The 26,656-nt window shown below is 40.6% G+C and overlaps 1 protein-coding gene across 1 annotated transcript; it reads right to left on the bottom strand.

The window, feature by feature from the left end:
- Positions 1–23,485: 23,485 nt before the first annotated feature.
- LOC101414328 (regenerating islet-derived protein 3-gamma-like) lies at positions 23,486–25,657 on the bottom strand. The gene is made up of 5 exons (XM_004469829.1): positions 25,582–25,657; positions 24,892–25,010; positions 24,549–24,686; positions 23,809–23,932; positions 23,486–23,556 (listed from the first exon to the last, which is right to left on the bottom strand). The coding sequence occupies exons 1-5, from the start codon at positions 25,655–25,657 to the stop codon at positions 23,486–23,488; spliced, it is 528 nt and encodes a 175-aa protein (XP_004469886.1).
- Between the last annotated feature and the right edge of the window lie 999 nt (positions 25,658–26,656).

Below are 26,656 nucleotides of genomic sequence, written 5' to 3'. Positions count from 1 at the left end.
ATCTTCCCATCGTATTAGGGACTAATTCCAAGGCTGGTGGGGGTTAGTTTCAAGGGAAGTGGTGCTTAGGTTATTGAGCACACTTTGCAGGAAAAAATGTAGGGCGACAGCCTTAAACGGCAGTGGGCTTAATAAGGCCATGTGACCGAGGGCTGTAGGTGTTTAAGGAAGGCAAGCTAGCAGGGTGAAGCACCCTACAATGCACAAATAAGTTACGGCAAGAAGGGTTTTTTCTAGTAGGTTCCAATCTTTTGGGGCAACGGTTGCTAATCCGCCTGCGAACAGCAATGCCAGAAAGCCAATTGGCAGGAGCCAATAGTTATTGTGGCAATAATTCATGTGGCTTTAGTGATGGAGCAAACCTGTACGCTGAGCTTCTTTAAGTTGCAGGCTGTATTTGGATTCTCTGCGCGGAACTTGAAATCCAATGAGGTTTCTCCGCGCAGGTTACAGCAAGGTTGGTGGTTTTTTGTTGGCGACGTGCTGGAAGAGAAAAAAAAAATTTCTTTTCTCAGGAAGGGGTTTGTTCCCTGGAAAGGTTGTTGTTAAAGGGGAGAGGGGTTTTTTCCGATAGTGGAGGATTAACATGTCTTATTAATCTTTCTGGCAGCCAGCGAGGGCCTTCTTTTTCTTGGTCGTATATGCAAGCAGAGCCTTGCCCCCAGATGATAACGGGGTCGGGCCCATTCCATTTCGATGTTGAGGGGTCGCGCCACATAACGGTGACTTGTTGCGTTTGTGTTTTGGGATGCCAGTGCCTATCGGCTGCAGAGTGCCCTTCTTGATCCAGAGTTAGGAAGTTGAGGACAAAGAGAGCATGATGTAAAAGATCTCGGGGGCGTTGTTTTGTGAGATCGAGAGTGCTATCAGCTAGATGGCACAAGGCATTTTTTAGGGTGCGATGTGCTCGTTCTACTATTCCTTGGCCCTGGGGTTGTATGGTATTCCTGTATTATGTATGATTTGTAATTTTTGACAGGTTTGAAAATTTTTTCCAGTGTATCCAGGTCCATTGTCTGTTTTAATGAGCTTAGGCTGGCCTAGAATAGTGAAACAATGTAGTAAATGAGAGATAACATGTTTTGAACCTTCTCCTGATTGTAGGCTAGCTAAAATAAATCCGCTGTATGTGTCAACGCAAACATGAATATATTTGAATTGCCCAAAACTGGCAAAATGGGTGATATCCATTTGCCAGATTTCGTTTGGAATAAGTCCTCTTGGGTTGACTCCTAGGTGAGGGACTGGCAATTGGGTCACACAATTTTTGCAGGTTTTAACAATTTCCCTTGCTTGTTCTCTAGTAATATTGAATTTTAGTCGGAGAGTGTTTGCATTTAGGTGATGTTGTGCATGGGCTTGGGAAGCTAAGGTAAAAGAGTTGCAAAGATTGGGACATATTAGCTGAGTGGCAGTGTCTGCTAATGCATTGCCTTCTGCAAGAGGGCCTGGTAGACTTTGGTGGGCACAGAGATGCCCTACGAAGAAGGGGTGTTGTCGTTTGAGAATTTGTTTTTGCAGCTGTGAGAATAAGGGGACTGCAGTGGAGGAGGGCTTGATAAATGGAGTGGTTTCTAATAGCAGTATAGACTGGGCTATATATGCACGATCAGTGTATAAATTAAAAGGTTGGTTTTGAAGGCGGGAAAAAACTTGCAGGACTGCGTAGAGCGCGACAAGTTGGGCTGAAGTATAGGGAGAACGCATGGAAAAGGCTTGACCCTGGATGACGTAAGCTGCAGTCCCATTAGCTGATCCATCAGGAAAGACGAAGGTGGCCGAGTCTGTGGGTTTTGTTTTAGTGACTTTAGGGAAGGTGAACTGATGGATTTTGGTGAACTGAATTAATGGATCACCAGGGTAGTGGTTATCAATATTGCCTGGAAATGAAAAGCATGCGATAGCCCATTCGCCGTTGGTTTGGGAGAGCCAATGGATTTGATCCTGAGTGTACGGAACGATAAGGGAATCGGGGTCTTTTCCAAACAACTGGCGACTAGTTTGCCGGCCTTTTATTATGAGGGCAGCTATAAGAGAAATGTATGATGAGAGCACCTTTGATGGAGTAGTGGAGAGGTGAACCCAGAGCAATGGGTGACCTTGTCCATTTTGCTGTTTTATGTTTGATTGCCAGAAAACTCCTGTAGGTGTATGAACTGTAGCTAGAATTATAAAGATTAAGGGTTGGTGGTAATTTATTTGATAACAGGTTTGACTTTGGATAGCTCGATTTATTAAGATAAGCGCTTGCATTGCCTCTGGAGTTACGCTTCGGGGAGAGGAGGGGTTTGTGTCACCTTTTAAGATATTATAGAGTGGCAGAAGACTTTCAGTGGGTAGTTTTAGGTAGGGGCGGAGCCATTGAATGTCTCCTAGAAGTTATTGGAAATCATTTAGAGTCAATAGATGGGAGGTTCGCAGCTGAACGCAGGGTGTTAAAACTTGTTGGTGCCAAAGCTCGAAACCCAAATAGGAAAAGGGGTTTGAAGCTTGCACCTTATCAGGGGCTATTTGAATACCTCTTGCAGTTAAGTTTTTTAGAAGGTCTTGAAAACAAAGGTGTAGGTTGGACAAGTTTTGACCTGCTAACAGGATATCATCCATATAATGAAGGATATAGATTTGTGGCCATAGTCGTCGGATGGGGTTAATAGCGTTGGCAACAAATTTTTGACATAAAGTTGGACTATTGGCCATGCCTTGTGGTAAGACTTTCCATTGAAATCAGGGCATAGGGCCTTGGAAGGAAGTTAATTTGAGGAACACTAAAGGCGAAATGTTGCCTGTCTTTCGGGTGAAGCGGTATGGAAAAAAAAACAATCCTTTAGGTCTATAACTATTTTGTGAAAGTCAATAGGAATAGCAACTGGTGAAGGGAGACCGGGTTGCAGTGCCCCCATGGGCACCATTGCTTTGTTTACAGCTCATAAGTCTTGTAATAGTCTCCATTTACCTGTTCTCTTTTTTATGACAAAAATGGGAGTGTTCCAAGGGGACTGAGTGGGTTCAATATGTCCGGCATTAAGTTGTTCCTGTGCTAACTCTATAGCCGCTAGGGTTTTTTCCTGAGTTAGGGGCCATTGATCAACCCATACTGGCTCCATGGATTTCCAGGAGATTTTTTCAGCATGGAGTACAGGGATGTCAATGGCCATCAGGTTAAATTTTGAGAGAGCCCGAGTCCTGTTTTAGTTGTATTAGGTGTTATAGAGATGGGCTGCTTTATCCCTTGATTAGTTTTGCTTAGGCCTTTGCCAGGGAGAAAGTTCATTTTGAGCATTTGAGCAGTAACTACATCGCTGGGGCTGCACATAAAAATTTTCATTTGAGTTAGAATATCTCTGCCCCAGAGATTAACGGGGAGATGGGGGATAATATACGGTATAACTGTACCAGTGTTTCCTTCCTCATCTTCCCATTTTAGGGTTTGTGAACTTTGTAGAGGATTTGTGGCTTCACCTATTCCTTTTAAGTGGGTGGCAGCAGCTGTGAGGGGCCAGGATTTTGGCCAGTGGTTGGAGGATATAACTGTGGAATCGGCTCCTGTGTCTAAGTTTCCCTCAAATAGCTTGCCATTAAGTTTTAGTTTTAAGGTGGGCTGATTATGGGATATTGGTTGTGCCCAAAAAACATCGGAAGATCCAGGGCCTTCTGTGGGGCGCTGGAGCTTTTTGAAGTTTGAGTTGACATGTCGAATGGGGAATATTATAAGTTGTGCTATTCGAGTGCCAGAAGGAATATGAATAATATTGTTTGAGGTGGTTGCAATTATTTGTATTTCACCCTTAAAGTCACTATCTAGTACACCTGGGATAATTTGGATTCCGCGCAGGGTGACACTAGCTCTTCCTAAAATGAGACCAAAGGTATTTGGGGGCAGAGACCCATAGATCCCTGTAGGTATGAGGAGAGGGCTGGTTTCTGGGGTTAATATTGACTCGGAGGCGGTACAGAGGTCCATTCCTGCGCTCCCTGCTGTGGCTCTCCATAGGTCTGAGATGCGGCAGCATGGTTTATGGTTGGGAACGCAGGGACTGCAACTGGGGAAGGTCGAACAAACCGTACTGCCCCTGGGTTTGTTCTGGTCGGGGTCTGGGGCTGGCCCCATTGCAAATTTCCCTGGGGCTTAGGCCTAAGGGGTTGGCCATTAATATCTATGCGGGAGTGACACTCGGATGCCCAATGAAACCCTTTTTTACAACGGGGGCAAATAGAGGGTGGCAATGAGGGTTTCTTAGAGATGAATGAGGAGGAATTGACTCTTGGTATGGGGCAATTTTTTGAAAAATGGCCAGGTTGTTTACAGTTATAGCATGTAGGAGGCTTAGTTTGTGCTGCAAAGTTTTGGAGGGCGGCGCCAATAGCTATTCCCAGAGTTTGAGTGGGCCCGATGCCAGAACAAAGTTTTATGTAGTTATTAAGATCGGTATTGCAAAAAGGGCGAATTGCAGCTTGGCAGGCAGCGTTGGCATTTTCAAAAGCCAGATGTTTAATGAAATCACTATCACTCTTGCTGGCCCCAAATAAACACTCAGCCATATTTTGTAGGCGGCTGAGGAAATCGGTATATGGTTCATCGGGTCCTTGCCTTAATTTAGCGAGAGAGGCAGTGGCAGCACCCTTTTGTGGAAGTTTTTTCCATGCTCTAAGTGCGGCTGTTTGTATTTGTGCTATAAGGCCAGGGGGAAACTAGGCTTGTTTGTTATTTTGATGGTAGGGGCTTTGACCTAAAAATTTGTTCAATGTCCATTTTCTAGAGGCGGCTTTACGGGTGTTACGGGTGGCATACTTTTTGCAGTGTTCTTCATAATCGGATTTCCACAACAGGAAATCGCCGCCGGACAAGGCAGCTCTAGCTAATTGAAACCAATCGTTGGGAGTAAGTTCTTTCTCACTGATGCTTTCTAATAACGCGAGTGTGAAGGGGGCGGTGGTGCCATAAGCATTCACTGCCTTTTTAAATTTTTCTAAATATTTTAAACTAAGTTTCTTATATTTAGCTGTTGTTGTAGCACTAACTTCCTCTTTCTCTCTCCGTGTAGTACTAACTTCCTCCTGTTCTCCCTCGTCAGAGCTGGGGGGGGGTCTTCCTCACTTTTGCTACTCAAAGCGCCATTTTGAGACCTGGCGGCGCCATCTTGGGAGCTGGCGGCGCCATCTTGTGAGCTGGTGGCAAGGTCTTTGCTCTGACTGCGCGGGACTGGGAAAGCATAGGTGTGGTGAGCAAAATGGGGGCGGGGTGAGTGGACATTTTCTGGGAGTGCTAGGGCAGCAATGGTTTGAGTTGCTGACTGGAGTTCGGCGAGTAAATCGGCGGCCAGCTGCCGCTCTTGACTAAAGGTTTCTTTAAAGTTATCGGTGTGTAGCCGGAGATTTTTTGTTATCTTTTCTAAAGCGTGGAATTGAGGCAGAGACGCGGCTGGATAAAAAGGAGGATATGGATTGGGAAAATTAGGATTATAGGGGGGTGGCCGAAATGGGGGAAGGGAATTGGTCTCGAACATGGAAGGGATTTTAGCTTTTGGTTTCATCTCTGGGTTTTCAAAAAGAGGGGGGGGTTTAGCCTCTGGTTCGATTTCTGCTTGATCGGGCGATAGACTAGCTTGACTGGTTGGGGTATTTGGCCTACTTTCGTTGGGGTTTTTGTTAGGGGGGCTTTCAGGCATATTAATTATTACTGAGCTGCATGCTGAAGCAGGACGAGAGTGCTCCTTCAAAGCTTCCTCTCCCTTTTTGCAAAGTTCTGGAATGTCTGCAGCGGAAAAATGGACTTTTAGGGTTTCAGAAATAAGATTCCAGTAAGAAAAGGCAGTAACTGGGACTTTTTCTTGCCCAAAAGTTTTGTAATAATCTTGTAGGCAGTCTCTGACCCTTTTCCAACACTTATGATCTATAGTACCTTCTAGAGGGAACCTAGGGCAGGTTTTTAACAAAAATTCAAAAAAGCGTGTGAGATCCTTTTTCCTAACTCTAGTTCCTCATGCCTTGAGTGCCTCTTTCAATTGTTTCATATATAAACTATATTGGGAAGTTCCTTGTCCCATGGTGGGGGAGGGGGGAACCTACCTTTTTTCTTTTTTCTTTTCTTTCTTTCTTTCTTCTTTTCGCCAACACTGGGTGATTTCTCAATGGATCTGTCTCACGAGCGAGTCCCTCGTGGCGATCCCAGGTGTGCTGGGTGAGAGCGCTCTCTTCTTTAGTGCAGCGTTCTAACCCTCAGAGGTTTCATGCTCCACGTTGGGCGCCAGTTTGTCCTGGCCAGTGGGACGATCAACGGGAGCTCCAGATCCTAGGAGGGAAGAATGGTTTGGGACAAGAGAGACACAAGGAGCCACAGCAAGACAGTGTTCTGATCAAGCTGCAAAACTTTATTGAGGGGACTGAGCATATATACTCTAGGGAGGAGGGGGTGTGGTGGGTAAGGATAGGTGGCGGTCTGGGATTGGTCGCTGCTGTTGCTAGGGCGGGAGGCAGATTTGAGGTAAGAACTTTTGGCGGGAACTGGTTCTGTAAAGAAGGGGGGAGGGTGACCTAAGCTTCTGTTGTATCAGCTCGGGCAGCCATGTTACCAGCATTGCTGAAAGGTAGATTCTATGCATGCTGCCTTAATCACCCACAACACAGACATAGACCCACCAAACAGATTCAACTAATTTTCAAAAAGGTGCTGGGGTGGGTTGAATTGTATACCCCAGTTTGAACATGCTCTTGGTCTTAGTCCTAATTCTGGTGGGTGCAGAATCATTGTAAAAGAGATATTTTCAAGATGTAACTTTAGTTAAGGTGTGGCCCAACTGAATCAGGTTGGGATTTAATCCAGACTACAGGAGTCTTTTATAAGAAGCATGAAAGTCACCCAGAGAGAGAAGCTACAAGCAGTAGACAGAAGCTGGAGGTCAGTGGACTCTGGAACAGAAAGGAGAAAAGGTCATCATGTGCTTTTTCATGTGACAGATAAGTTAAGGACCAGCCCTACATTTCCACAGGCTTTGGGGAGAAAGCATGACCTCGTTGAGGCCTCAGCTTTAGACTTCTCCTAGCTTCACCACCATGAGCCAATAACTGCTGTTGTTCCAGCCAAGCAATTGCATCAATACATTTGTTTTATCAGCTAGGAAACTAAGATGTCAATAGCAACTCAATCAATAGTCTTGTCAAGAAATGAGCAGAAACAATTTAATGCCCATAGCAAAATAAATTAACCTTGATGTATACTTCAGACTTTATATAAAAATTAACTCAAAAAAGATTCTAGATCTAAATATAAAGAAAAAATAGTTACATTTGAAAAAATATAGCAGATGATACTAGTGACCTTGGGTTAAACAAAGATTTTTAAAAAAGAAATACAAATATATAAGAAAAAAAATGGTGAGTTGGACATGATCAAAAAAGAAAAATTTTTGCTCTTCTTGAGATACTGTTAAGAAAATGAAAAGGCAAGACACAAATTGAAAGAAAATGTTTCCAAAGCATATCCAACAAAGATCATTATCTAGTTATATAAAGAACCCTTACAGATCAATAGTAATAAGACAAATAACTCAATACAAAATGGGCAAAAGACTTAAACAAGCATTTCACCAAAAATAAATATATAGAGAGATTACAAATTAGCAAGTGAAAAGTTTCTCAGCATCATTAATTTTTAGAGAAAGACAAATTAAAATCACAATGAAATGCTACTATATACCGTTAGAACTGACTAAAATAAAAAAGACTGAGAATACAAGTATTGGCAAGAATATGAAGCAACTGGAACTCTCACATACTGCTGTTGTGAATGCAAAATAATACAATCCCTATAGAAAACTGGCAGTTTCTTTAAAAGTTAAGCAAACATTATACAATCCAATTATTCCACTCTTACTCAAGATAAATGAAGGCATTTGTATTTATATAGACTTACATACCTATGTTCACAGCAACTTTATTGACAATAGACAAAAGGTAAAAAAACAACCAAATATCCATCAACAGGAAAATACACAATTGTGCCACATTATACAACTCTTGACACATACTAAACATGGTTGAATCTCAAAATAATTATGCTGAGGGTAAGAAATCAGACATACGGCACATGCTAAATAATTCCATTATATAAAATTCTAGAAAATGAAAAATAATTTCTCTATATTGATGGAAAACATATCAGTCATTGCCTTGGATGGGGATGGTAAGGGTTGGAAAGTTAAGGGTACAGATTGGGGGTGGAGGAAAAAACTTTTGGTGGTGGTAGGTACGTTTATTACATTAATTTGTCTGATGATTTCATGGTTGTATACATATGGCAAAACTTGTCGAGTTGTCAACATTAAATACGGACACTTAATTATGCTTCAAATATACCTTGATAAAGCTGTATGTAAATACAAAACAAGCAAAATAAAACAGGCTCTTCATTAGATCAAAGATTCACTGGGAGTCTGGAGCACCAAGTCCAGAAAATAAGAATTAACCAGGAAATCAGGAACCAGGACCCTAAAAACACAGGAAAGGTCATGCATATGAGCAATTTGATTACAGTGCGCCTGAGGAGCCACAGCCAGTCCAGCTGCCAGCACCGTACCACCACTAGGTCGATAGCCCTCGTGAACAATCTCTTCCTTTTTTTCCACTGACTGGCGGGGGCTTCTCACTGGTGTGTCGCAACGACATCTCAAGACCCTAGTCTCCAGAGAGCTGGAAGATGAGGGATTTCCATTACATTTGCTTCTGCCCATGGCAGCTGTGACTGCCTATTAAGAAACATGCCAAGGAGTTGTCCTTCCAGACATACAAAGGTTTAAAGAGCCTCCTGTCTTAGATCCCTTTGACTTCTCCTTCCTAGGTATAAAATTTTGCAACAGCCATTTGGCTCTCTAGCAATCTAGGAAACCAGCCCAACTACCCAATTCTGACATACCATTGTTTACATACTGTGTGTTTCCATTTGCAAGATTTGCTCCCTCAGTTTCCTGGGATATGCTACATTTGATTTTAGAGGATGCTGGAGTAAATGAAACATTTTTATTTCCTAACCTCTGTTCTTGGAAGCAGGGTTTGCGGCGCTCTGGGCTGGCCCAAGACTCCCTCTAGTGGCCATTTCTGTAATCGTCCCTTAATTACCTAGGTTGTCTTCGCTTTAGACCAGAGGGACTCAAAATTTTAACTGCAATTCATAAAAAATCCATTTTATATCTCAGTCCTGTGCAAACATATATAAATGAAACAAAAATTTCATAAAACTGTATTTACCCTGCCTCTGTATTATACTGTGGTGTTTTATATTCTATTATAGTCTCCTTTCAAGAAAATTATGTTGGAGTTTACCAACTAAATTGAATTAATAATTAGCCAACCACTAAGTGGCAACCCTTGCTTTAAAAAACATTGCTTTAGACTAATATTAAAACTGAATTACCCTTAGGATCTATTAATAAGTACTTATTTATTAACAGGTATTTCACAGACCGACAAGCACACAAAACCCTTCTGTGAGTAAATATCTGAAAAACTGAGAACTTTATCCCCTTCTTTTATTTTCATAACATTTTTGCATATGAAGACTTGGAAATGTCCTGCCGTAAAGAAACCTGTTTGAGGGAAGCAGACGTGGCTCAACTGATGGAGCACCCAGCTACCATGTGGAGGGTCCAGGGTTCCATACCCAGCGCCTCCTGACCCGTGTGGTGGGCTGGCCTACGTGCAAAAGTGCCACGTGCAAGGAGTGCCATGCCATGCAGGGGTGCCCCTGCGTAGGGGTGCCCCACATGCAAGGAGTGCGCCCTGCAGGGAGAGCTGCCCTGCATGAAATAAAGGCAGCCTGCCCAGGAGTGGCGCTGCGGGCATGGGGAAAGGATGCAGCAAGATGACGCAACACAAAGGAGGTGCAGTTTTCCGGTGCTGTTGGACAATGCAGGTGGCAGAGAAACACACAGCAAATGGACACAGAGAGCAGACAACGTGGCGGGGCGGGGGAGAGTAAAAAAAATAAATAATAATAATTAAAAACGAAACCTGCTTGACTTTGCTTAAGCCATTGTTTCTTGAATTTAACTGTAAAAAGAATATTTCTAGAACATAAACACATGCACAAAACTAGAAAAAAATCCTATGGGCAGCTTATGGAGTGAATATTCCAAGGAATGAAGTTTGTTTTCGACTTGAAAAAGAAATCCTCATGTAAATACAAATATCCAAATGCCAAACATAAGATAAATTGTAGCAGAGACCTATGCAATTGGTGGACAATGGCATTCCAAAGGTGGGCTTTAAAAGCTACTTAGGAAGAGTGGACAAAAGTGGTATGAGGGTTTTATATTTCCCCAAGTCCTTAACTAAGGCAGTCTCAGCGTGTTCTATTTCAAGCTGCCTTAAAGACAAGGCAACTACAAACTGTCAATATCACAATGGGAGTATGGACTCTAGAGGAAATTATGGGAAAATCAGATACTGGATGTGGTACAGATAGAATGCCAATGGTTTAACTAAAATGCATCCTGGAAATACTTTTGATCTCACACCTCCACTTGAACTTCTTTGGCTAAGTTTCTCACACAAATTGGAGGCATCAGGTGCTTATACACAAATGGCAATACTTCCATTTTTTACACAAGAATGGTAGGGGGAAATTTGAGAGGGAGAAAAAAATGATTTAAAAAATATTAGTGGGGAGGGGCATTTTAATCAACTGCATCTAGAAGGAGAAGGAGAACGCTGGACTGGCTGGAAGGCATTGAATTACGGAGGGTTCAGTGGCAGCGAATGGATACAGGGGGTGTAAAGACTGCATGCCTACATCTCTTCTAGAGTTTTGGAAGAGAAGTTCTTGGGAATTCACAAAGGGAAGAAAAGTTTAAAAAGTTCAGTGCACAAACTGGTCATGAATAAAACCTATGAATTCAGAAGTATATTCTCTGGGATCCCTATCGCAGGAGCTTAAACATGGCTCTAGGTGTAGCAGGAAGTGTCAATTGACATGACCACAGCCATGCTCTTCTGTTTTGGTACCAAAACCCCTATTTGTATAGGAGGCAGTCTGTTCAGTTCTAGAAGATCAATAAATCTTGACTGATCTAATCAAACCATGGCAATCTCATTTCCTTTTCTGGTGGTTGATTTAAGAGTAAACCTGTGAGTCAACTTTGGCCAATGAATTATAAGGCTATGTCTGCTGGAGTTTCATGAGAAAAAAAACAACTCCTTTCTTTATTACATTGGAAATTGTATCAGGATATGATTCATGGCTGCTTTGCCAATTTTGTGTTGATGAGTGAGAGCCTAAGAGAATCAGGGAGATGTCAACCTAGAGCCTCACAGCCCTGAGTTTCTGATGAACCCTGGAAAAGCCTGTGCCCGGAATCCTTAAGTGAGTTAATAAATCTCTACATTTAAGCTGCTATTGGATAATTATTCTGTCATTACAGCCTAAAACATCATAACTGGCACAGTTGAGGGAAAGACAAGACAACCCTAGTATGGCCAAATTCTTATAGTAAGCAAAACAGAAGATTACAAGATCGAAGGTAAGCAGCAATAAAACAAGATGAGACCCAACACTGGTTTGTCTATGCAAAGCAAGGGAAGTAGGAAGTGAGTTTGTGGGGCTGGATTTTGCCAGAAGGGGTATTGTTTAAGGGACAGTGGGGTCCCTACTCCTTCTAAGGACATGATGCTTTGAATCCAGCATATAACCTTCCAGTGGTTTCCTAAGTCTGTTCAAGTAAACAAATGAGTGGTAGGTAGTTTGTGGCAAAATCTGAGAGTACCAAACATTTTGCTACCTAACTACTTCCTGGGTCTCTGATGCAGAATGCTATTGTTTAAATGTTCTGTCAAGGACTTTTGTTTTATGTCCCATTTTATGTTGTTAGAGCTAAGTAATTATGTATCAGTCAATTCAACTGGAAAAGCACATACAAACACTAAGTCTATAGGTACCAGAAGTAAAGTTCTGTGTTTTAGTTCAGAGCAAAGATCATGGGGATATTGGAAAGTAGAAATAAAGTGTTAACAGAGCTAGAATGAGAAAAGCCTGAATGAGAGTATGTGGTCCCAGGGCAATCGCCTCAGTACCTGCTGGTGTTTTCAGACCTTCCTGGCTGGAAGGGCATTGTGATTTGTCTCTCTTAAAAAATGAGAGGCAGCAAAAATATATAGCAAAATGAGTTTTAACAGAAATCAAACCCTGTTTCACTGACTTCCAGTTCAAGGCTCTTTCTATTTTATCCCCATTTTGGAGTTGAAACTGTAGGCAAGGATAATGATGGTAATCCATAAGAGAGTTGCAAAAGCAGAACCAGCCCAGGAAAGGCCCCAGGGCTTCCCATAGATCAACCTTGCCAATGTTTTCAAAACCCTGCCTGCTTGCCTTGCCTTAATGCACCAGGAAGTAAAAGCCATACAACTCTACCTATACTCAAGCAACCAGTTGTCTTGGCAGATAGTGCTGAGAATTTTCACTCTAAATAGACATACGCACCTTATTTTCTTGGGGGAATGCTATTAGCTTATTGAGTTGCTGGCTGCATGTTCTGACATGTTTTTTTTTTCATTCCCAATTTGGAGTGGTGAAGTGACAGCAAGGACTTGTTGTACAGAAGAGGCAAAGTTTACCTGTGGCACCGACAACTTTCCATTTTGTCTACTGACTAGGAAGTGTGGGCATGACCTCTTCTAGGAAATGTTGTTACTTTTAATTTAAAGAGGAGTAGATGAACTAATAGTAGTTTGATATATTTTTTTGCTTTTGTTAGATTTAGGGGAAAAAATGTCCATTGGAGATGATATACCTTCTTTCAATCACTTTTAAATATATGTATCCACCCTCTTCACCAACGTAAAAGACTTTGAAGATAGTTACTTATGAAAACCCAGAAGGATGAAACTTTATGCACTTGCTGAGCTATGGAAACAGTGTGGGGTTTCTGCACTTAGCTTTGCTTTCATCTCATAAGGACAATACACTATAAATCTATCTTCACTTATTTAGTTCATTCCAGCATGGAGAATGTGGTCACCCACACAGGCTGGGATCCCTGGAGGAGCTACTAACACTTCATCTTTTAAAACACAACCATCTATAGGGAAAAGGGAGATTTTAACTCTTAATTTATTCATCTTAAAGGCAGTGAAGGAACTAGAAGATAGGATATCAGGGGCTGTTGTCATTGAGGCTTCTTTACTGATAGAACACTCAAGTGTACTCCCTTTCTTTTTTTTTTAAAAGATATATTTATTTATTTCTCTCCCTTACACCCCCACACCTCGTTGTCTGCTCTCTGTGTCCATTCGCTGTGTGTTCTTGTGTGTCCACTAGCATTCTTGACAGCATTCTTGTGTCTCTTTGTTGCGTCATCTTGCTGTGTCAGCTCTCTGTGTGTGCAGTGCCACTCCTGGGCAGGCTGTGCTTTTCTTCAGGTGGGGAGGCTCTCCTTGTGGGGTGCACTCCTTGCATGTGGGGTTCCCCTATGTGGGGGACACCCCTGCATATCATGGCTCTCCTTGTGTGCATCAGCACTGTGCATAGCCCAGGTCAACACATGTGTCAGGAGGCCCTGGATTTGAACCCTGGACCTCTCACGTGGTAGGCAGATGCTCTATCAGTTGAGCCAAATCTGCTTCCCTCCCTTTCTTTTTAAAATGCCTAATGTTGAAAAATTCTTAAATCAGGAAATTTTTAAAAGTTTGAAAGTTCTACTATAACTACTAAATAAAATTTTTAAAATTTTATTATTTTTTAAAAGATACTTAAATTATACAAATGTCACAAAAATATAGGGAATGCCCGCATGCCCTGCTCCCAATACCTCCCATGTTTTCCCGCATTAACAACATCCAATGAGGCATATTCATTGCAATTGATGAACACATTTTGGATGTGCTTCAAATGTGTGATAGATGACTTCCATACCAAGGAAATGAGAGAGTCTGAAACTGCAAACAAGAGAGTTCTATCCATTGGCCCTATGGGCTCACAGGTCTATCTCAATTAGAGATGGAATGAACATCACCATCCCAGAATCCTCAGGGTTGGGGAATGAACTGTGGACTAAAATAGACTTACTGGTATTCTACTATAGACTTATTGTGATTCTAGCAATGGAAGAAATTATATCATTAATGTAGAGACAGTGGCCACTGGAGGTTCTGACGGCAGGGAAAGGGAAAAACAGGTATAACATGGGGGCATTTTTGGGACTTGGGAATTGTCCTGAATGACACTGAAACAACAAATATAGGCCGTTATATATCTTGCCATAGCCTACAGAATTGAGTGGGAGAGGGTGTAAATTGCTAATAAATTTAATCTGTACTTAAGTCTTTTTACAAAGAAAACTTTAGGACAAGAGGCTTTTCAGAAGAGTTTTACAAAACTACCAAGGAAAAAGTAAATTTAATCTTACACAAACTTGTTTAGAAAATAAAAAGAAAATACTTCTCAACTGACAATGATAGAAAAAATTTTACACTTGTCTTAGTTTTCCCGGTCTACTATAACAAATACCACACACTGGTTGCCTAGGAATTTATTTTTTCACAGTTTTGGAGACTAGAAGTCCAAAATCAAGGTAATCAGTAGGCCATGCCTTCTCCAGTTGTATTTGATTAAAGCCCACTCTTATTCAGTTTGGCCTCATCTTAATAGGATCTATGAAGATCCTCTTAACAAATGAGTCTCCATCTAACATAAAGGGTGTTAGGATTGAAAGAGTCTATTTACAAATCAGTTCACACCTATAGGTATTGTAAAAGTGCAGAGGCTTTCCATATACCCAACACCCACTTGTTCCTAATATGTATATGGAATATGTTTCCATATACCCAACACCAGTTTTCCCTAGTAGCACTTTACATTAATGTAGTACTTCTTACAATTAATGAACCAATATTGATACATCATTATTAACAAAAATATATACATTATCATATTTCCTTAGTCTTTATTTAATATTCCTTTTCTGTTCTAGGATCCCATCTGGGATACCACCTTACATTTGGTTGTCATGTCTCCTTAGGCTCCTCTTTGCTGTGGAAGTTCCTCAGGCTTTCCTTGTTGTTGATGATATTAACTGGTCAGAAATGTTGTGGACTACTCACTTAGTGGAATTTTTCTAGTGTTTTCCTCATGATTAGATGAGGTAATGTGTTTTGGAGAGGAAGACACAGAGGTAAAGAGCCACTCTCACCACATGATGTCAAGGGTACACACCATCTGCATGATCTATCACTGTTGATGTTGACCTTGATCATCTGGCTGATACAGTGTTTATCAGGTCTCTCTACTATGAAGTTACTCTTTTTAACCCCTTTGCATATTTTACTATTTGGAAGGAAGTCACATACATAAAGAGCAGGAAGTCAAAATCCCCTCCTTGATGGTAGAATAGCTACATAAATTATGTGGAATTTTTCTACATGGAAGATTTGTTTCTTATCCCTGTTTTTTCATTTATTCAATTGTTTGCTTAGATCAGTATGGACTTGTGGTGGATTGAATTGTCCATCCCACATTCTTGGTCTTGGTCTTCATTTGCTGGGTGTAGACCCATTGTAAATAAGATCTCTTCAAGATGCTGCTTGAGTTAAAGTGTGGCTCGATTGAGTGAAGTTGGACTTTAATCTGAATTACTGGAGTCCTTTTTAAACTCCATGAAAGTCAGACAGAGAAAGAAGTCACTGGCAGCAGCCAGAAACTACTATTGTAAATTTTTCTTATTTTTTTAATACATGCATTTAATTTATTATTTATTTGTTTGTTTGTTTGTTTGTTTATTTATTTATTTAATCCATTGTTCATTCCCCAATCTTGAGGATTTGGGGAGGGCGAGGCCCATTCTGTTTCTAATTGAGAGGGGTACATGCATTTAATTTTATATATTTCCTTCAAAGCACTATTTTCCATGATTCTCACAAACGATGCTAATCGTGTTCTCATTTTCAGTTAGTTGAAAATAATTGTAAATTTCTTTGAGACTTCTTGTTTTCCTTGTGTTATTAATATTTAGAAGTATGATTGTTCATCCCCAAATATTAGGAGATTACCCAGATATCTTTCTGCTCTTGATTTCTAATTTAAATTCTCTGTGGTCTGAGAACATAGTTTTCATAATTTTTTCTTTTTAATTTGTTAAGGTGTGTTTCATGGCCCAGAATGTAGTCTATTTTGGCAAATGTTCCAAGTGAGCTTGAAAAGAATGTATATTCTGTTGTTGTTGGATGGAAGATAGTATGTGAGTCAGATAAAGTTGATTTGTAATGCTATCAAGTTAATTATATTCCTACTAATTTTCTGCCTGCTAGATCTTATCAATTACTGAAATAGAAGTGTTGAAGTCTCCAGCTGTAATAGTGAATTTCTCTATTCCTCATTTGAGTTCTGTGGTGGATTGAATTATATACCCACTTCAGACATTTTTAAAAATTTTAAACCAGATTCTTGTGGCTAAGAATCCATTTGTATTAGTTAGCCAAAGGATGCTGATGAAAAGTACCAGAAATCTGTTGGCATTTATAAAGGGTATTTATTTGGGATGGAAGATTACAGTCACAAGCCATAAAGTATAAGTTACTTCCCTCACCAAAATCTGTTGCCACGTGTTGGAGCAAGATGGCTGCTTGTCTCTGTGATGGTTTCGCCTTCCTCTTCTTCCTAAGGCTCCATGGTCCCATTCATTTCCATTCTCAGCTATAGGTAAGCATAAGGCTCATCACTCTCTCCAGGGCTCATTTCTCTTTGGTCTCAGCTGCTTTGCTCTCTCCACAAGGCCAGCTATAAACTATGAGGTGAATGGCTCATTTCCTCCCTGGACCTCTGCCCTGTTTATTGGAGCTTTTCCTCTTTCCTCACGTATCTGCTTCTCTGTGTATTTACTTCCTGGGGCTCCAGCATCAAAAACTCCAGCTCTGTCCTCTGCATATTGTTTTCTCTGTGATTTCCTGCACACCAAGGGGATGGGGACTTGTCCTACTGATGTGGCCCAAACAAAGCCTTGATCATAATTTAATCAAGTAAAAATGAAAACTTTGAACTTAATACAATCAAAGGGGAACACATCCAGGGGAACAGACCAGTTTACAAACATAATCCAATATCTATTTTTGGATTTCATAAGCAATGTCAAACTGCAATACCAGTTTAAATGGAATCTCTTGAGTTAGGTTAAGGCCCAACTGAATGAGGATGGATCTTACTAGTGGCTGCAAGGAACAACCAGAAGGCAGAAGTCCCCAGGAACCCTCAAGAGAAAGGAGAGGACATCACCAAGTGATGGGAAAGCCAAGGAACCCAAAGACTGCCAACCATCCCAAACACTACAAATCCCAGGAGGAAGCGAGACTTCTAGCCTTCCAAGAAATGAGAAAATAAATTCCTATTGTGTAAGCCAAACCCTTGTTTGAGATTTGTTCTAGCAGCCCAGAAACTAAGACAAGTTCTATCATTTTTTGTGTCACATATTTTGATGTTCTGCTATTAAATACACACATATTAAGGATTGTTATGTGTTCTTGGAGATTTGACTCCTTTATCATTATGAATTTCCCCCTTTATATTCCTCTGAAGTCTGCTGTGTCTGAAATTATAATAGCTACTCCAACTTCCTTTTGATTAATGTTATTATGGTATATTTTTCTTCATTCCTTTACTTTCAACTTATCTGGGTATTTATATTCAAAGTGTTTTATTGCAGATAACATATATTTGGGTCTTTTTAAAAAATCCATTTAAACAATCTCTGCTTTTAAGTTTTGCATTTATACCATTCGCATATAAGTGTTTATTGATATACTTATAATATTATCTGTTATGTTTGTAATTATTTTCTATATATTGCGCTTATTCTTTGTTTCTTTGTTATCCATCCCTTCTTTTTAGCCTTCTCTGGTTTTCATCAAACATTTTATATGATTTTATTTTGTCTCCTCTCTTAGCATATTAATTACACTTATTTTAAAAATTTTAAGGTTGTCCTAGAGCTGACAATATACATTGAAATACATATGTCCTATGGTTGCAAGTATACCAAATTAAACTATTCTGAGATCTCCTTTATTATTTTTTAAAGATTTATTTATTATTATTTTTAAAATTTCTCTACCCTTCCCCCCTCCCCCCCACAGTTGTCTGCTTTTGGTGTCCATTCACTGTGTGTTCTTCTGTGACCACTTCTATCCTTATCAGCGGCACCGGGAATCTGTGTTTCTTTTTTTGTTGCATCATCTTGTTGTGTCAGCTCTCCATGTGTGTGGCCCCATTCTTGGGCAGGCTGCACTTTTTTTCGCACTGGGCAGCTCTCCTTACAGGGTGCACTCCTTGTGCATGGGGCTCCCCTACGCGGGGGACACCCCTGTGTGGCACGGCACTCCTTGCGCTCATCTGCACTGTGCATGGGCCAGCTCCACACATGTCAAGGAGGCCTGGGGTTTGAACCACGGACCTCCCATGTGGTAGGCGGACGCCCTATCCATTGAGCCAAGTCCACTTCCTGAGACCACCTTTAAATAACACCATTCTGCTTCAAATGTAACAGTCACCTTATAACAGATTATTCTCCATTACTAATGCCAATTCTCTACGACATTTCTGTCATTCATTTTACTTATCTATATGCTGTAATTACTCCCATACATTATCACTATTATTCCTTTAAAAAAGTAGTTGCCTTTATATCAATTAAGAACAAGAAAATAAAATATTTTATTTTACTTATTTTTGCTTTCTCTGATCCTTTTCCATTCTTTAGGTAGATCTGGGTTTCTGATGAATAATTTTCCTTCTCCCTGAGGAACTTAGTTTAACATTTTACAAGACAGGTCTTCTGGTGATGCATTCCTTCAGTTTTAGTTTGTCTAAGAAAGTCTATTTGTCCTTCACTTTTTAAAATGGAGAAGTTGAATGTTTTATTATTTTTATTAAAAGGTTTCTTATTTTGCTGCAAGGCTTTTGCTTTACTATATGAAAATAGCACCTGAAAATGCAATATATTGCAAAATTAATATAGTATTATTCTTCATATGGCACTGTACAACTAATAAAAACTTATCTCCACTCCAAGGTATTTTCAGTGAAAATATCAAGTATTTTGACCCAAATCCAGGGATGGATGTAAGCAATAGTCACAATATTATATAAGCCTTAAAATAAAAATGTTACTATTGAATTACATAATGTTTACAAGTAGTATTTACTTCAGATAATTTCATGAATTCTGAATATAGTAACTAGATCCTAGTCTAAATCACAAGATGATATAAAAAAATGCATATTGGGTTTATCTGCCACTGTTAGAAAGTTATGGGCTATTTTCTTTCAATACTGTAGTTGGAATGAGTAATTTCTGTTTTTCTGTTGGTATTGCTAAAAGTTGCTATTATAGATAAATCTCTACCTACAAGTAATTTAAAATATTGCTGAATTAAGTTGTTTCAGATTTACATTATGGTTTTTATTTTGCACCACACACATTTTTATAGATTTTGGTCAAATGGCCTATATCCATCAATGCAAGATCGTGCAGAACAATTTCAATGCCCTCGAGATGCCCTATGTTCTACCTGTTCTACTCTCCCCTTCTCCTCCCCTTTTAAAGACTAAGGTTCATAGTTATATGTTTTAATGTTGAGCAATTGACATACTGGTCTGTTTTCTTTCATTAATATTAGGCCCTGCCTATGTTCTCAAGAGATTCTTGCTCTCTAATTGACAACATAGCAGAAATTCCCAGGATGGGGAATTTAATATTCTCTTGTTTATTGTGTGGGTCCTCACCCACTGAGATGATACACTATGGCAAGATGAACACTTAAATCTTCCACAGAAGCCTGCCTTAGGTGAGCCCTTCCTACATATCTCTCCACCCCCAACGCCCTACACCAGTAACCTTCCCGTCATATCCACCAAAAGAATATTCCCACCATCATAGTTTTAATCACAGACCTACAAATCTCCAGAGTTCAATTTTGACCATGGTTAGTAGCAATGCTTCAGCATTTGTTCATTAATTGCAATGTATGTACCATACACATGTAAGATGTCACTTACATGTGTCACAATTGTCACTGTTCACAAAAGACAACAGATCTTACAGTGATAAAACGTAAAATTTTTAAAAATTACTTTTTATTTTTGTGTTTTGTTATTATTATTATGTTATTATTTTTATTTAATTTCTTGCTTTGTTTTTGGATGCCAGAAAGGTTGCAACTGTAACAGGGGAGGATTACTGGTGTGGAATGTCAGTGATGGGGGGATGTGTGGGGAGGGGTGCACCTGGGGCATGTCTCTATGGAATATGAATATGTTCAAGTGGTCATGGAGTGTTGTCTTGGTGGGTGGAGACCCACATAATAACAGAAAGAATATTGAATTCCCATCCTGGGTAGTCCTGCTACATTCTCTAATAGAGTGGCAAGAATCCCTAGAGTTGATGGGCAGTGACTAACAAAGGACGACAGACCAAGACACCAGGCCCTTAATATTGATGGTTATACCTATGAGCCTTGTTCTTGTAAAATTGAAACTTACTCTAGTGTTATATATTGCCTAAAAGTTATTTTCTGAAAACCTCCTTGTTGCTCAAATGTGGCTTCTTTCTAAGCTAAACACAGCATATACTTCTACCTTCTCCTTGGTGTGGGACATGACTCTTGGGGAAGAGCCTCCCTGCCTCTGAGGGATTACTACTAAGTGCCAACTAGTGATGCATTTGGAAAAAGACCTTGACCCAAAGGAGGGCTTTTTAAATACAAAGAGTTTTTATGGCTAAGAGATTTCAAAATGAGTTGGGATTTCATTCCAGAGGTTATACTTCTGCATATCTCAGCAGGTTTTTATTGACTGCCACAGTAAACAGTACCTCCAGCAGGGGTGCTCCTGAGGGATCTAGAGACATCTAGACACTATAGGCAAGGCAGACAAACTCAGAAATTTGGCACCCTGTCAGTGGGCTTTGCTTTGTAATAAATATTCCCCAATGTAACACAGTTAGACTCATTTATAATTGCCCTATGCATGGCTCTTTTGGCTCTTTTATTTGAACTTATAATAGCACTAGTCTCATTAAATATGTGTTCCAGAGATTTCTATCTTTGGTCTGTTCATAAGCCAGTTGAGCCCTAAATCTCAGCAGAAGTGCAACACCTACTCGCCACTTCATTGGACTTGCCCAGGACAACTAACAAAAAGATGATGATGGGCAACACCCCATCCCCCCAAAAACAGAGAATCTACAACTTCAGGGAAGACAGTTTCATCAATCTAGCCCATGGAATCTGAGCCCTCTCTCATTCAGAAACAAAGTGGGCATCACCATCCCCAAATCCTCAAGACTGAGGAATGAACAAACATAACATAGGTAATGCAACATGGGCTAAAGTAGATTAATTATTAGTCTATCAATGGAAGAACTTGTGGCATTGATATAAAGGCAGTGGTCACCAAAGTTTCTGAGGGGAGGGAGAGGGTAGAGTAGGTGTAACATGGCATTTTAGGGGCATGGGAATTGTTCTTCATGCTATTGCAATGATGGAAACAGGCCATAATAAATTTTGTCAACACCTTGATGTTTAATTTGGGAAGTTTCTATTGATATACCTTTACTGATTTTACCTCATCCATGTCCATTCTACTGATGAGCCCTTCAAAGGTATTCTTCATTTTTCTTAATGTTTTTTTTAATTTTTTTATTTCTAGCATTAAATTTTGAATATTTTTAGAGTTGCTAGATCTCTGCTTATATCACCATTTTAAAAATATATATATTGTCTGCATTTTCCATTAAATCTCTTAAAATAGTAATCATTTTATTTAGAATTATTTGATAATTCAGAAATCTGTACTACATCGGAGTCTGGTTCTGAAACTCATTTTATCTCTTCAGCCTGTATTTTTTGTTGCCTTTTAGTGTGCCTTGTAATTTTTTGTTGAAGCCTAGAAAAATGTGTTGGGAAATAGGAAGGGTGATAAAATGCCAGGGTGTGTAATTTTATGTTAATCTGTCTAGAGGTTGAGCTATGTTTGATGTTTGCTGTAGCTATAGGTGCCAGAAGTTTAAAATTCTTCTAGTGCCTCTGTTTTTGTGTCCCATTTTGCTTCTTGGCTTCCATAAGAACCCTTCCTTGAATAGAATCTGTGCCTTGAAACTCTCCAACTATTCTTCTTTTGTTATACTGAATCCCTGTTCATATGGTGGTTTGAGAGGCAGGAATTGTTCTATAGTCTTAAGATTAAATCTCAGTCTTTCAGTGGGTCTGTGTACCACTTGTCAAATGTTTCTTAGTTCCCCTTCAGGCATTCCTCATTTAGGATACACAGGAAAGCTAGAGGAGGCTGCAGATGGGTAAAGGCCATTCCTTCTTGGAGGGATAAGACTCTAGTAAGCCTTTTCCCCTGCATAGTAAGCCTTCGTTATGGTTAACGCTCTAGGCAGATTTCAAAACTACAGTTTTTCCCTCCCCTTGTCAAATTCACCATGAAAACCCAGTGGTGCCTGAAGTACGGGGAATCTCTATAAAACTGTAGCCTCCGGGAGTTTGAAACTCTTAATGCTAAGTCACATTCATCATCCAGCTATTTGTCATATTACTATTTAAGTGTTTTCTAAGAAATTATTTCTCTACCAGCATCCACTCCAGTTATGCAGTTCATCTAGCGTTCTCTGTAGATGCCTATCTCCATAAATACCACAGTAGTGCTTTCCTTTACAATCTCAATTGTCTGGTGGGTCCAAGCTGATTTTCATTTTGTTCTGCCTTTTTCTTATTTTAAGGAAAGGAGTGACTATACTCAGGCATGTTACATGTTGAAACTATAACCAGGATTCAAAGTAATTATTTTTCATCATATTTTACAAAAGTTGTGACATAAAGTTGATTGTAAATTAAAGGGAAAAAAATAAAAAAATAAAAAAAACCCTGGTCCTTCACACAAATAACTTGAGAAGTACTTGAGAAGTACTGTTCTAAGTACCATCAGTCCCATAAGGCTCATAAGGCTCCTGTATCACACTACTGGGGACCGGGGCTGGCGAAATATGTAGGCAGTAGAGTGTGTGGGATGGTAATGTCTTTGACTGCAGATGAGATCCTATATGAACAGGACCCCCATTTTTATTACAAATACACTGGTATGGATGTATATTAGGCCTGGGTGACTTTGTGCAGAAAGAAGATGAAGAATTTCCTCAGCCACTACTTCCTGTTCCTCAGGATTTAGGTAGGAAACCAGCACATGGATAGAGGATGGTATATGGCTACAAGCACACAAGACGTGAAGGTGTAGACAATTTTTTTTTTTTTTTTACTGCTCATTGAGGCTTCAGGTCATAGGACAAACAGGTGAGCCTGAAAAGAAGGTAAGGAGGAAGGGAGAAGAAGGGAGATCAGAATGAAGAGGTCAGGCAGGGGTGTAGGGAGAATATTTCCTTCTCGGGTGGGTCTTCACACTGCATCCCATGTTCATGATGAGCTTCACTCCAGCTCCAGCTGCTGACTTTTGCCTGCCCTAGTACTTGAACTTGCAGACGTAGGGTAATTGCTGATCACATCTATAGTACTGCCATTGCAGAAATCCCGGAGAGACAGAAGAGGTAAGACTGTTGGGGAGGGTAGAAATTGTGATCCTAATGGAAAAGGACTCCAGATTCTGGCTGAGACTCCAAAGCCTCTTCCTCATTTTCCCTGTTGCCCCACAATAGGAGAAGGAGAAGTGATAAAGGAGAGATGAGGCTGAAAAGAGGAATCAATATTGCATTTCTTAACTCCAGGTCAGGCAAGGGATAAGGGATGAGGGAATGGAGAAGGAACCACTGTCCTCTGTTTCTTACCTGTTTCCTGAAAGGCTCCCACAGTAACCAGGTCTATCTATGGTGGAGGGATCTCTCTCCCAGGCCAAGTAATTCAGAATGTCAGTGCTACTCCACTCCCACCCACCTCCATTGGGTTTCTGACCCTATAGAGGAGAGGATGGAGCCAGCTGAGGGAAATGGCCAGTTCCATTTTCCTGGATTGATTCCCTTAGCTGGAATGCATAACCCCTCCCAAATATCATGGAAGTTGATCTGCTCTTCAAGATGCCTAGAAAAATCTCTTCAGAGAAGCTCTCCCTTAATTCCTCTTGCCTTTTGGCAAATCCCAAAGCCACAAATGATAGAACACCCAAAGTACCATCTTGTTGGCTACACAATAGTTAATGGTGCACTTGTGATTAGTCTCTCAACCCCAAAGACAATGATTGCCCTACAGGGGGAACAAAAAGTTATTTCTTTATTTAGGATCCCCTCAGTACAGTTTGTAGAGATTCTGTAAAATGGAGGACATGAATTCAAATTCTCATGGAGTACTGTGAACAAAGTTTTATAAGAAGAGGAATAACTTACCTGGAGACCAAGGGCTCTACAGAAGTAAGATTTCAGCTGGGCCAAAGGCTCTTATATTTCCAGAAATATAAGGGCCCATGAACTCCAAACTCCAATGACAGACTTCCAGGGCAGGCTCAAGGACAAGAACTGTAGCAGGGTGACAACAGCCACATAAAAAGTAACAGAGAGGAGAGAATGTCATCGAACCTTTGTGGGGTCATGGAACCCAATCCAGATGTATGCGTAGTTGTTCATGTTGCTCTTGACCAGGGAGGTCACGAAGGATCCCTTGGCCCCACTAAGTACAGACACCAGATGTCCCGAGGGCCGCTTCTGGCAGGCCACCTGTGAAGGAAAGTGAGAGATTGAGGTAAAGCCCGAGATCTTACTGGGGAAGAGGAGGGGAGGAGGAAGGAAAGGGAGGGAATTTGAAAGAGATGGGGGTATGCATTCTTTCTCCCCAGGCTCTCTGGAGAATGGAGATGATCCTCCACCTATGTCTACTATGTACTTTCCCTAAGTCCCCCATTCTCCACATCCCACCACTCACATTTGCTTCCATCCAGGATTTTGGAGTCAGAAACAAGGCATAGCAGTGTGAAGTATAGGCTTTGGAGCCTTTGGGAAAACTGATATGTGTAGAAGGCAATCCCTTCTGGGCATCTTCACCTGGGGGTAGGTGGGAAAGAAAGGAAAAGGATGGAGGAAAGGAAGAGTGAGGATTTGATTGGTGACCTTGGAAGAATGTGTATGAGGCCTTGGGTAGCGACATCAAACTCCTGACAACTTCTTATCTTTGCCAACATTTTCAGGACTTCTTGATCTAAAAAATCCCTACTAAGTGGGACAGTATCATCACTTTCTTTTTACCCTTCCCTCTCCCTGAAAAGTCTACTCACTCACTACTCTTGGCTGTCTTGCCCTAAACTGGGCATTCCATTCTTTCTCTTTCCTCATTTCCCCATAATGAGTCTTGAAAATTTCCCTCTCCAATCTCTCAACATAAATTAGGGTTCCCATAAAGTGAGAAATCATCTCATTCCAGTGTTCATGGACCACTGTGATGTGTCCTATAACTGGCTAACCTGAAGGGAATGTAATGATGGAGGAACTGTGTATGTTTTGACTGTGGGGCAATGCTCCTCTAATCTCTATGACATGTCTCAAACAGGATGCTTCTTACTCTTCTTGACCCTGAGCCTTCACAGGAAATCCAGTGCTAGAGGCAGAGAAATCTCACCTTGCACCTGGGACAGGAGCATAAGGCAGGAGAGCAGCATCCAGGACACACTGGAGAGGACCATAGGTGGCAGCATGATGTCTGTAACTTGAGGAAGCAATCAGAGTTCACTAAAGGAAAGGGTGACCAACGAGGGGGCTGCAGAGACCCCACTGCCCTACCTTTTGTCTTTTCCTTTTAGCCCCTAGCAATAATTGACCTGATGAATATCCATCCACTTCTGTAGTTCTGGAAAGAATTGGGATTTTTGTACATCAACTGCTCTAGAGACCTCCCACAAGAGCCTTTGGTGAGAATCAGAGCGCCTATGCTCTATGAGGGCACAAGTGCTCCTAGTCCTACCCTTGCAATGTATGAGGAAACCCTTGCTGTGGGTTTCATCTTCCCACAACTTACACTTACCTGTCTTGCAGGGGTCTAGGATGGTTTGTTAGGCCAGGAAAAGTCTAGCATTTTGTAAGAAAATTGGAGGGAGGGGCATTGAAATAAATAACTGCAATATGAATGCAAAATAGGTACCAGGAGGAAGATATTGACCTTGGATCAAGTAGATTCTTGACATGGGGAGGAGACTTTTCCCAGCAAAGTCTGGGAACTGCCCCAGATGTTGCTTTGTTGCCTTTTCTTGTTAGCTGGGCAGCACTTTCTTGAAGTCTGGTGAAGTTATTCCTTTTCCTAGCCTCTCCAAATTGCCCTCTTTTGAGTGACTTAAGGGAAAATAATGTCCCTGTGGGCGCTAATTCTGATGTTAAATATTTAAGAAAAATTGTGGTATTAGATATTTAAGAAAAAAATATAACATGTATTTGTTATCAATTTGAAAACAACTAAATCCTTTAGCCATATATATGAATTTCTTTCTACCTTATAAGATTTTAAATAAATGTAAGAAAATAAAGAAATGGGAGTTGGGTACAGGAATTAGATGTAATGGTGAAGGAGTGACAGTATTAGCTGAGGGGAAAGAGATTCAAAACAATAAGTAGGAGCAATGGTTCAGAGTAGCAGCTTCTACATAACAGTGAGGTATGAAGAAAGCTTGGCATAATATGGCAAGTTAATTTGCAAGACAAGA

Source organism: Dasypus novemcinctus, chromosome 17, assembly GCF_030445035.2.
Source record: "Dasypus novemcinctus isolate mDasNov1 chromosome 17, mDasNov1.1.hap2, whole genome shotgun sequence".
Lineage (NCBI taxonomy): Eukaryota > Metazoa > Chordata > Mammalia > Cingulata > Dasypodidae > Dasypus > Dasypus novemcinctus.
The sequence above is the reverse complement of the archived record's forward strand: the minus strand, read 5'-3'. Positions and strand labels throughout refer to the sequence as shown.